This window comes from Lontra canadensis, unplaced genomic scaffold (genome assembly GCF_010015895.1).
Source record: "Lontra canadensis isolate GAN:19392208 unplaced genomic scaffold, GSC_riverotter_1.0 scaffold105, whole genome shotgun sequence".
NCBI lineage: Eukaryota > Metazoa > Chordata > Mammalia > Carnivora > Mustelidae > Lontra > Lontra canadensis.
In genome coordinates, this window is record NW_022631099.1 from 547,778 (window position 1) to 559,874 (window position 12,097).

Below are 12,097 nucleotides of genomic sequence, written 5' to 3' on the forward strand. Positions count from 1 at the left end.
AGAGGCCTATCCGTTTGGCCTATCCGTGGTGGCGGTGAAGAATTTCTTCTCATTGTGTGTGCGGGTGGGTGGGCCTGGTGGGACCCGAGGTGCTCCTGTGCAGACGCACACCCCCCCCCCGCCCCCAGCTCCTTCCGTTCTAGGACACTTGCCTTGTTTGTCAGTGGGAATGAAAGCATTGGGAATGCGGGTGTTTTATGGGCCAGCATTTTCGTTACCTAATGGGAAGAGGATCAGAGAGAGACCGGTGGAAAGTGTCGTGGCAGGATCAGACAGTGGAGGGAAGTTCTAAATAATCTTCAAGAGCTTGCCCAGGTTGGGGCCGATGCTCTGTATGGGGCTACTTTTCTTTGTTTTTTTTTTTTTTTTTTTTTTCTTTTTAAGTAGGCTCCGCACTCAGCATGGAGCCCAGTGTAGGGCTTGAACTCATGACCCTGAGATCAAGACCTGAACTGAGATCAAGAGTCGGACACTTAACCCACTGAGCCATCCCAGCATCCCATGGGGCTTTTTTTTTTCATGTCTGGCATCTGTATAACTACTTTAAGCAGATAGAAATGAGACTGTGCTGGGGATGCTGACACCATTATTATATCTAACAAAATGGTATTTCATTAAAAAAAAAAAAAAGAAAAAGACTGGAAAAGACCCAAATTAGAATGCTGGATATCCTGAATGATTTTTTTTTTTAGGCGGGGCCAGGGGGCATGGGGTTGGGGTCAGGGAGGTCTTGACTGATGACACTGGTTACGCATACCTGTAGTGAGGTGTTAAAGCACCTACAACTGTATTTCCCCCTGGATTTTACTCTCTGTAAGTTAAAACTATTGAAAAAACTACAGCAGTCTCCAAGGTAGATAACAGTCCCATTTTAGTGCAGTAGAAACTGAGGCACAGAGAAGCAAAGTTAGCTGCTCTGCTAGGATCCTGTGGTTCGCTGTCATGTTTGGTCTGTGGACTCAGGCCTGTCTGCCTTGTAGTTTGTGCTCTCAGCCACGATACGTGAGCTGCCACGCTGTAAGACAGGGCTGTGTCCGGATCCTGGTGGGCCCCGGACGTGGCTTCTCGTGCCTTTGGCTATGTTGGCCTACCTGTGGGGCCGGGCCGGGGGTGGGGTGGGGTGAGGATTTCGAATGGGCACTCCTGCGGAGGACGGATTGCTTTTTTGAAAGATGCGGCTCCCACAAGTTGAACCTGTGTTGTCAGATGCTGAGTTTTCAAGAAAACACAGAAATGCAGATTTTTATATGAACTCTTCCTCGTTTTTAAAAATCGGTAATCAATTGCATTAAAAATGAGAACTCTTGTTTAGTCAGAACAGGTAAGTCCAACCCAGAATACTGAAGCCCAGCCCATGGGTCATCAGCTGCGTACGTGATTCTTAGACTTAATTTTGGCACATGACAAAGGGGAGAGCTGCTGCAGAGGCCGTTGTTGCCGGCTTGCTGAGACACGGGGCCCTCATTGGCTGTCTCAGGCCTCCTGGCAGCTCTGAAACACGGAGCAGAAGGCTGGTGGATGGTTACAGCGCCTTTCTGTGACTGTATGGAAAATAAGTCATCAGTAAGAACAAGAGGAGGAAGGCCTGATTCTTTTCGTCTTCCAGACTCCCGTTTGTGTCTCCGGGAATCTTGTCTCCTCTTTATCACGCAGGGTGTTTGCTTTGGGCTGAACAAACAAAGCAGTTGAGTGATCCTGTTGGTGACACACATGTGTCTGGTGATCAGTGAGAGATGGCTGACAGCAACGGGAAGTTGTCAGACCCGGCGTGCTGCTGCTTGCTTATTCCCTCGGCTGTCACTGATGGGAGGTCGCCTTTCTTTCTCTGGATAAAGTGATACCTTGAAGTCAGGCATCCTTTGAGAACATGTGTTCGAGACCCAGGCTTTCCACAGATTGTCTTGATCCTCCTTCCCCCACTCTCCCAGTGGGTGACGTGAGGACAACTCTGCTTGGTGTTGATTGATAAGAGATATTTACCAGGGTCTCTGGGCTGGATGGTACTGTGCCCTTGAAGGAGCCACCATTTTGTAGCTCCTGGAAGTCCATCCGTTATAGTCACCCAGCAGCTTTGGAACAAAGGAAATCTGTTTCTTTCTTTCTCTTTTTCTTTTTTTTTCTTTTTTTTTTTTTTGTTTTTGTTTTGATGGAGGGGGGAGGTGGAGGGTGCAGAGGGAAAGGGAGAGGGAGAATCCCAAGCAGCCCAGAGCCCAGACCCTGAGATCATGACCTGAGCCCAGATGAAGAGTGAACATTTAACCCAACTCAGCCACCCAGGCACCCTAAGAAATCAATTTTTTTTTTCAGTTGAAAAAGATGTGCTTATGTATTTCTTCTTTTTCTTTTTTTATATTTTTCTTATAAAGAGTTTATTTTTTATAAGTCATGGAGGCACATGGTAAGAGAAATTTAAGAGGACAGAAGATGTTTAATGAAAAGCCAGTTTGTTTGTAACCTGATCACGTCTCTGTGCCCCACCCCACAAAGGACCACGGTTACCTCTTCTCAGTCCTCTTGAAGAGTTCTTCTATATGTACACCAGGAGTTTTCAACCTGGGTGATTTTTGTCTGCTAGGGGGACGTTTGGCAATCTGTGGAGGTGTTATTTTTCAGTAATCTCCACACCCAACGTCGGGTGTAGAGATCAAGAGTAAGCAGCATGGGAGCCGTCTGGAGGCGGCCCTAGAGACATTTTTATGGTCACAACTGGGATATGGGTGCTGCTGGCATCTGGTGGGTGAGGCCAGGGAAGCGCTGACCAGCCTACAATGCGCAGGAGGACCGCCCCGCCAGCCCCCCACTTCCCTACGTGCCCCCACAAAGACTTATCCAGCCCCAAATACCAATAGTGCCAACATTGAGAAATCCCAAGAACACACATTCAGATCTGTGTTCCATTTCCTGCTTTCCTCCCCTACACCAGCGCTCATGTGTCCCTCCGGTTGTCACCTTTGGTCTCATTAAACAGGTTGGCTTTTCTAGAACAGCACATAAAGATCTGATAGGGTTTTCATGTAAGCAGCGGTATTTGTTCCCCCTCAAGGTGAAGTGTTGACTTATTTATTGGCTCTAGGCTGTTTTGCTGTTGAAAATAGCTGCAGTGAAGAGCCTTTTACCCCATGTGGGAGCGTAGCCATAGGATGAGTTCCTAGAAGTAGAATCTCCGGTCAGAGGCCGTGTGCGGTTGACGTTTTGAGAGATACTGCCAAATTGCCCTCTGAAGGGATGCTTCTGATACATGCTCCCTCCAGAAATGTAAGATCATGTCTCTTTCTTTAGCGTTGGTATTTTTTTTCACCCTGGTTTCTATTTATAGCCCAGGCTGTCTTCGTATCAGCTGAAAAGTTCAAAATGTTGGCAGCAAAGGTGGATTCTGAAGATACTCCTGATACAGAAGGGCCGGGGCGGAAGAAGTCCCGATAAGCCACTATTAGCTAAACAAGAAAGAGAGGCTCTTCTTTTCTCCCTGTGGAGGCGAGGGAAACTCAAAACGCAGCTGAAAATTCGAGAAAGTTAATTAGATTTGGCTAAACTGAAGGTCTCCTCCCAGGGACCTGATCCCAGGCCCTTCCTGGCTTTTGGTGGGTTCTTGTTAGGATAAACATTACTGTGGCTTATTGACCAGAGAAACCTTCACTTTAAAAGGAGGTGCTTTACCTTCTTTTCATTCCTCCTGATGATGAGTATTTGCGAGGGCAGCCTTCTTAGGCTAAAGTTAAAAGATTGCGTTTACTGTTCGACATACGGTTACGCACACACAGGAGTGTTCTGGTGAGGTGTAGGTCTCTTAATGAGCCCTAGGTTTAGAAGGTTAACACAGAGATACAAAGGTTAAGGCAAATCAGGAGGAGTTTTCTTTTTTCTTAAAGATTTATTTATTTATTTATTGGAGAGAGAGCTCGATCTCCTAACCCTGAGATCATGACCTGAGCCTTAACTGACTGAGCAGTCCAGGCACCCCAGGAGGATTTTTTTTTTTAAACTCACATAGAAGATTGGACTAATACAGGGCTTCTCCACCTTAGCTGCCAGTTAGAATCATCTGGGTTATTATTTTTAAGTAGGCTCCCTGCCCAGTGTGAGGCTTGAACTCATGACCCTGAGATCAAGAGTCTCGGACTCAAGGGCTCAACCAAATGAACCAGCCTGGCCTCGGGTCTGGAGAGGGCCAGTGTCCAGACCTTCCCCCAAGGCCAGTTAATTCACATTCTCTGGGAGGGGGGGGGGGACCAACGCTTTTTTTCTTTTTAGAGCTCTGTAGGTGGTTTCATTGTGCAGATAAGATTGCAGTTAACATCGGGCGCCTGGGTGGCTCAGTGGGTTAAAGCCTCTGCCTTCGGCTCAGGTCATGATCCCAGGGTCCTGGGATCGAGTCCCACATCGGGCTCTCTGCTCTGCGGGGAGCCTGCTTCCTCCTCTCTCTCTGCCTGCCTCTCTGCCTACTTGTGATCTTTGTCTGTCAAATGAATAAATAAAATCTTTAAAAAAAAAAAAGATTGCAGTTAACATCGCAAGAGGGGATGGCAGATTTTATTACAGCCTTTGGACCAAATCTGGCCTCCAGCTGTTTTTGTAAATAAAGTTTTATTGGAACAGGGTGTCCTCAGTTTGTTTACACATCATGTAGGGCCACTTTGGCAGAAGAGCCTGCATGGCCCGCAGAGCCCAGGTCACTTTGGCCCTTTATAGAAAAACTTGTCTGACTCCTGGTAGCGTAGATGGTGTTTTTTTGGTAACTGGCTTGCGGAACATTACTGAGGACACTGAGGGAATGTGGTTTCGTGAGATTTTTTTCTTTGACAACTTTATACTTGAAAGGCTGCCTGTTCCCTTAGGAATCCTGCCCACTTTCTCATTTCTGAAAGCGGAAGTTAGGAGACAGCCTTCCCCCCGCCTTCCCCCCTTTCCTGTCACATCCACAGCTCAACTTTTGGAACCTTAATTCCTGCCAGTACTGCTCTTGAATGAGGGTTTTCTTTTTTCTCTTTTCTCTTCCTCCTCCTCTCCACCGCCCCCCCTCCTTGCTGTTTTATTACTGTTTGGCTCGTGCCTTCTCTTTTTGAGATGCTTCTCAGGTTAATTTGCATGAAGGTTCTTCCCCTGTGCCTTCACCCCATCCTCTCTGTGAGCATGTCCAGTCCTGCACACACGTGCACACGGATGCCCATGCACATGTACACGCTCACTCACAGCTGGATATGGAGCCCTGTCTCGCAGGACAAGGGTGGTATCTGCTTGCTGTGAGCAACTCACACCCGGAATCTCCTGAGGGCTCCCCCGCCTCCCATTATGTTTTTGGGAAAGGGCCCTTCCTAATCCTACCTTGGTCAGGACCTCATCATGGTGATAAAATCAACTTGGAGCCGTCTGTTGCTCTGCTTAGCTGTCAGTGGGCTGGCTGGGGCCTTGGGAAGCTGCCTCTCTCCGGTCGCTTTAAAGGAACAAATCTCTGGGTGTACAGGGTGAGAGACGGCCCCATTCCTGGGTGAAGGGGAAGGTGCCTGGGTCATGATGGAAAATGGAAACGAGCAGAAAAGGAAGGTTTTGAGCAGCCCGGGTGGTCCAGCTTTCAGACCATACCCTGGCCTGCCGGAGCAAGGTGGTGTTTGCGGAGGGGAGGGCAGGGAGATGGACGTCCAAGAGTGAGCTCCCAGGTGGTGGCAGCAGGCTCAAAGGTGGCTTCTCATCTCTGTCCTTGATGGATGCCACACGCATTCCAGTTTTTTTCTGGGATCGGCCAGGGCAGGGCGTGTGCGCCACATTCTCTGCTTGGGGTCGGTGGGAGAGGGAGGGGGCACACCAGAGGGTGGCAGGCAGGGAGCTCCGTGAGGTCTCATTGCTTTCTCAGCCTGTGCAGACACCTTCATTTTGTCCCTTTGTTCTGTTTTAGGGGGTTTTGGAGGAGGTGGGGAAGGAATTCAAGCAATGCTAGCTCACAGACCCATGGAATCTATTCCACTTGGTCATATAAGGAGCCCGTGGTGGAAATGGGGAGGGTGGCTGGACCCCTGGCCCTGAGTCCTCCGTCAGAGGCCTTTGCCTGGGACTAAGGCCAGCAGCTCTCACTGTATCTGAGCGAGAAGACACAGGTTGAGTATCCAGGGCTAATCTGTCCCTCTGTCTTCAGATGGATACCTGGCCCAAAAGCAGGAGGTCTGCCCATCCTACACATGCCCTCCTTTTCTGACTTGAGCTCCCGTCTAGGTCAGCTAGGAACGAAAAGTGAAGTCTCCGCGGTGAACGAGGAACCCGGCCTCCAGTTCCGTGTGTGTGCGCGCGCCGCTCCGGGGTGGGCGTGGTGGGGGAGGCGCTCCACATCCCTTGGGTACAAGCCCTCTGTGATCTGGGCCTGGAGTTGGAAGTACACTCTGGCCAGACTTGGTGTGACTTTATCTGCTGAGACTGAGATTGAGTATATTACTGTCACCTTTGGCTTCGGAGCTCCCCGATGACGCGGCGTTCCGCAGACAACCATCTGGCTGGGATTGTGCATTTTAAATATTGAAAGCCACCCAGGCGACTGTTCGGTAGACTGGGTAAACCCGCCAAATGTGTTCTCGGGCTCTTCTCTCCAAGTCAGCCCGTCGTCGAGCAGATGATGTTGCTGGGACAGACAGTGAGAAGGTTGGAGGTTTCTCTCCCCGCCGTGTTCACGAGAAGGAAGCTCCGCGATGAGCGTTGCCTAGTCCTCCGCCCAGCGCCTGCCTGACGGCGCTGTGACCGTGTCTTTCAGATCGGAGCAAGGCCGAGATGGACCTGAAGGAGCTGAGTGAGTCAGTCCAGCAGCAGACGGCGCCCGTTCCCCTCATCTCGCCCAAGCGGCAGATCCGGAGCAGGTTCCAGCTCAATCTTGACAAGACCATAGAGAGTTGCAAAGCACAATTAGGTACGTCCTTCGGTTTGCTCGCACAGGTGCTGTTGGTCTCCACCGTCACTGTTGACTCTCTGTATGGGGTCACTGCCCGGACGAAGCCGAAGTTGGATCCCGGCTGCTGCTGGTAGCTGCTTGACCTTGGCCTTGTTTGTGCAACGGAAAAACAGCCTCTCACGGCACAGTGTTTCATATTTGCCAGTTAGCGGTCCGGAAGGGTTCTGCCAGTTCCACCCAGCATCTGCTCTGGTTGTGGCTGCCTGCAGACTCGAGGGGCAGGTGGTAGGGGAGTTTGCAAGGGGAGTGATTCTCCTGAGTTTGCCCCGTGCTCCCCTTTCAGCATACGTCAGGGTCCTAGTGTCAGGATTCAGAGTGTCCCCCCCACTTGTCCAACACAAACTCTTCTGCTGCAGACTGAGCTCTTCCCCCCAGGCACTCGCGTCCTGCTTCTGTGCCTCTTGCCTCCCTCCCTCTTCCCCGTGCTGCCTGCCTTCACGCTGCCTCCCAACATGCTTTCCCTAAGGCTGACCTCACGCATCGCCTCATCCAGGAAGTCTCCTCTGATTGCCCTCCCCTCCCCGTCTGCTGCCTCCTGTGGCACGTTATTGCTTGGAAGCATCAGCGGTCTCTTTGTGTTTTTGGGGGGGGGGGTCCTTCTAGACTAGAAGCCAGATTAGAAGCTCCTAGAGAGGAGGGAGCCTGCCTTACAAGCATTTATGTTCTCCACAGTACTTGTGTATGTCATAGATGGCTCTGAAATGTCTGTTGACTTAGTAAACAAAGCCAGGAGAGTATTTGCAGAGAAGTAGCTGGTGGCTGGCCTCAGGAGAGAGAGCCTACCATGGTGAGGTGTGCTGTGGACCTTGGGATGAGTAAGCTATAGTCAGGGGCCCTCCAGAAAGGCCAGAGGAGGACATTTCTTGTTGGAGTTTCTGTTCGATTAGGACATTGAATAGCGTGGTTGAAATTTTGCAGGCTGTTTAAATATTCACCTTGGGTCCTTCCATGCAGCTGGTCTAACTCCTCAATTTATGATTAACATTACTAAGAATTTTAGTATTTCTGTTCACCGTTTCCTGTGTACCTTGCACTGTACTATGCACGGTGCATAGCTTGTCCTTGAAGGTTGAAACCATTATCAGTCCCATTTTGCAGATGAGGAAACTGAGGCTCAGAGAGCTAGGTCAGTTTAGGTCACACAGTGAATACAAGAGCAGGATTTGAATTCATGTCCTTGGGGCTCTGGTATCCAAGCTCTTCTTATCACATATGTAGTCACACTTATCCTGGTGTCTGACTGTTAACTACAGTAGTAAAAGCCTTAGGGTCCCAGATGATATACCAGGTCTGAGTTTTGGTATTTTGGCTTCTGGTTTGGATCAAGCCCCGGTGGAGGCATGTAATTCCATAATGATTCTGCTAGGCTGCTCATGGCTTTTATCTGTTTGCGGTTTCCTTTCAGTGTGTCTGGGTCAGGAGAGTGACGACCTCCTCCGCCACCCCCCGCCCCACTCCCTCCACCCCCTGTTATGGTGGCCATTGCTCTAGAATGAAGACTGTGCAAATTGGGTTTTTCTTATTTTAGACTTTTAGGGTGTAGTATTGTATACCTGTGGCCAGATGACAGTCATTACTGGGAGCAGGACACAGAATTGGGTTAAATGGAATACACTTTTTCCTATGTGTATGTGTGTGAGTGAGTGAGGTACACCTCCCACGTTGTCATTTTGTCTAGCGTTGGATAGAGATGTGCAAGTGCGTGACTTTGCTCTGGACTCCGCTGTCAGTGAAAGAACAGGGCAGACAAGATGGTGGCTTGATGCGGCGTCAGCGCAGGGAGCAGGAGGGAGGGCTGGGCTCTTGGGTCAGCCGGAGGTGGTGTGTCCATGAGAGAAGCTGCCAGGGGCTTCATGGCCTTAGCCAGCCACTGCCTTGCAGGCCTGTGACCCAGAGGGGCCAGATCCTCTGCTCTTTGCATACAAGCCTGTTGTCTTGATTTCTGCGTGAAATTTCCTTTCTTGTGAATTGGGAGGTACGTTCATTCTAAGTGAAAAGCAAACAACAATATACCTGCTGGTCCAATTTCTTGCTTCCTACATAACATGTGTGCTGGCCCGATGTGGCTTGGGCTTTGAGTTGGCAGGCCTTTGCTTTAAGGCTCTGGCTTATTTCTTGGAGTCCTGGAGACAAAGGGAAAAGGACTTGAATGCTTTGGGAATTTGTGGGAAGAGTGCTATTGGTCTGTCAGGAGCCCAGGCTTCTGGCCTTCCCTCTGTCTTGGTCCTAGAATAAGGGATTTCTCTGGGCCTCTATTTTCTGATCTATAAAATGGATCCGTTTTAACAGCTCATCTCTGTTGTTCCCTTCCATTCCTCCCATCCTCTACATCTCAGTGAGTTATCAGGGACGCAGAGATGTAGCTCCGGATAAATTTAAAGTTTACATTGTCTGGTCCATTGTCATCTCTGAGTGTCAGTAACTGAAACCCTTCGCAAACCCGAGTTCCATTTGTCTGCTGCAGCTCACCGGTAAGCCCACCAGGCCAGTGTGATGAGATTTGAAATGTGTTTTTTTTTTTTTTTTTATTCCAGCATTTGGCGTGGAAAATGTTTGCGTTTTAGGTCCTGCTCTTTATTTTGTGACTACGCCACATGCTGGGTTTTCTCTTTGAATTTAGGCATAAATGAAATCTCGGAAGATGTTTACACGGCCGTAGAGCACAGCGATTCGGAAGATTCTGAGAAGTCTGATAGTAGCGATAGTGAGTATATCAGTGACGATGAGCAGAAGTCCAAGAATGAGCCAGAAGACGCAGAAGACAAAGAGGGTAGCCGGGTGGACAAAGAGCCATCGGCTGTCAAAAAAAAGCCCAAACTGGCCAGCCCGGTGGAGACTAAGGAAGAGCTGAAAAGCACATCACCGGCCAGCGAGAAAGCGGATCCGGGCTCAGTGAAGGAAAAGGCAAGCCCCCCGCCCGAGAAGGACTTTTCAGAGAAAGCGAAAGCTTCCCCTCATTCCACAAAGGATAAACTGAAGGGGAAGGATGAGACCGATTCCCCAACGGTACATTTGGGCCTGGACTCCGATTCAGAAAGCGAACTTGTCATAGATTTAGGAGAAGACCATTCTGGGCGGGAGGGTCGTAAAAATAAGAAGGAACCCAAAGAAACATCTCCCAAGCAGGATGGTAAGTGATCGCACCAGTTTACGGTTTCTTGGTTTGGTTTAGAGTGCCACCTTGAATTGTAATTTCCAGAAGTTATGTGACCCTCCGACGTCGGAAAGGGAAATACTAGAGTGGAGCTTTGGTTGGGTCAAGGTCACCTGGCTAAGTCACTGATCAGGCCCAGGGCTGACACTGGCTCCCCTACAGGGCCTGCCGGCCTTGCATCTGCTTAGTACCCAAGGCGGTTGGTTTTGAGCCCAGAAAAGTGAAAAACGGTAGGTGTTTCTAACATCAAGGTCATTTTTAGCCAAAGCACCCGCTTTCCCAATAGGCTTACTCATTTCCCTAAAGTGTTTGTCCACATTTAGACATGTGACAAGGTTGAAATTGCTAGAAGAGTTTGGTTCAAAGATCTTGAGGAATCCGCTCCCTTTCTTCCCTTCGTGCTGCCCAGGCACCTTCCCAGGGCATTTTCTTACTGGAATTAGGAGATCATTTGGGGAGGTGGTACTGGAAAGCTGAGTGCTTCTTGGGGCCATAGATTTGGGGAAGGTGTTGGGTGTTGGGCACCTGAAATGGTGTTCCACGGCATGTGTGTTTCGCTGACCCAAGTCCAGGATCTCTCAGCACTGACATTGTTGACATTTTGTGCAGAGTAATACTTCATGTCTGTGCATTGGAGGATGTTTAATAGCATTCTGGGCCTCTACCCACCAGATGCCAGGAGCATCTGCTCAGTTATGGCAGTGAGAGACGTCTTGACATTGCCATTGGTTCCCTGGGAGACGAGTGTCTCTTCTAGCTGAGAACCACTGCTTGATCCCAGTGGTGCTTCCATTGGTGCTGTTACAGGCTGAATCAGCAGTAACTGCCCGCAAGCCTGCGTGGCCCAGGCATGTTGGCAGACCCTCGAGAAGGAACATGTGAATGATGGGAAAGGTGTTCTTCCCTGGGTCAAAGCAGTCAGCACATTTTCCAGTTGGTTTGGCACATGGGTATGAGGTGATTCCAATGCCTGAGAAAGATAAAATTGAAGAATTAATTAAGGGCCCAGGAAAAAGATTGCCTAAGGACAAGCTGGTGGTCATAGGCACAAAACTATGTACTCTGTGAACATCTGAAGGGTTAGGCTTCGTTTTGGACCATGCCCAACTTTTGACAGCAGACTTCTCAACCAAACTCTTAAGTAACATGTGATTCTATGCCCCCTGGGGGTTTCTGAGCCTGGCTGCTTATAGCGAGTTGGGGATGGCCTTGAGAATCTATCTTCTGTGTCCTTGTCCTCTTGTTTGCTGTGGAATCTCCGTTGTTAAGGGGCGAGAATTCACAAGAGGATGGAATGTCTCTAAATGGGGCAGTGGAGGGAGAAAGAGAAGCACTTGAGTGGGGCAGGAGTCAAGAACAGCACACCATTCCTGGGTAACCTTAGATTTCCGGCTGGCCTCTGAAAAATCAGATGAAGTGTTGTGGATTGTGGTTTGAGGCGAATGTGGCAGAAAACAATAGGGGGGTAGCATTTGTTCCATGTGGTTTGTGGGAATATTTGGATACAGAGATGGCATAGTGCTCCTATGAATGAAATAGTTCCACTGTTCCTTATTTTCTAGACTGTACCTTTGGATGGTTTGGTTTTATGACTCTTCCCCTTCCAGAAAGACTCTGTAACAGATTGACAAGAATATATTAACCACAAAACAAAATGTAAATAAAGTCTGTAAAAGATGAAAGTAGAATAGGAAGCGGTCTGGGAACGTTTTATGCACAGAAATATGTTCTAGCCTTCAGAGTTAGCACAGTTGGGCTTTCATTTTGGCTGTGAGCTTCCTAGCAGTCAAAGCAACAAGGGAAATACAGTCCCTTAAAGGATCTCCTCTTTTTAAAAAAAAAAAAAAAAAATCCCACTTGATTAAATGAAACACAGCTCTTCCTTGCACTGATGTCTGGAGGAATTATGTCTGGGAGACCCCATGTGTGTGGTGTATGTAATTAAGCTGAAGGTGATTCTAAAACATAATTCAGGTAGGGCATTGTCCCAGGGGTTGGGACAAAGACCTACCAAT

The 12,097-nt window shown here is 49.0% G+C and overlaps 1 protein-coding gene across 9 annotated transcripts in view; it reads left to right on the forward strand.

The window, feature by feature from the left end:
* ZMYND8 (zinc finger MYND-type containing 8) overlaps positions 1 to 12,097 on the forward strand; it is a 140,574-nt gene that overhangs the window by 101,698 nt on the left and 26,779 nt on the right. For all 9 annotated transcript variants that reach the window (XM_032838605.1, XM_032838606.1, XM_032838607.1 and 6 more), the window contains exons 14-15: positions 6,734 to 6,886; positions 9,549 to 10,058. In XM_032838605.1, the coding sequence (XP_032694496.1) occupies positions 6,734 to 6,886; positions 9,549 to 10,058 (663 nt within the window). The remainder of the gene's footprint in view (positions 1 to 6,733; positions 6,887 to 9,548; positions 10,059 to 12,097) is intronic.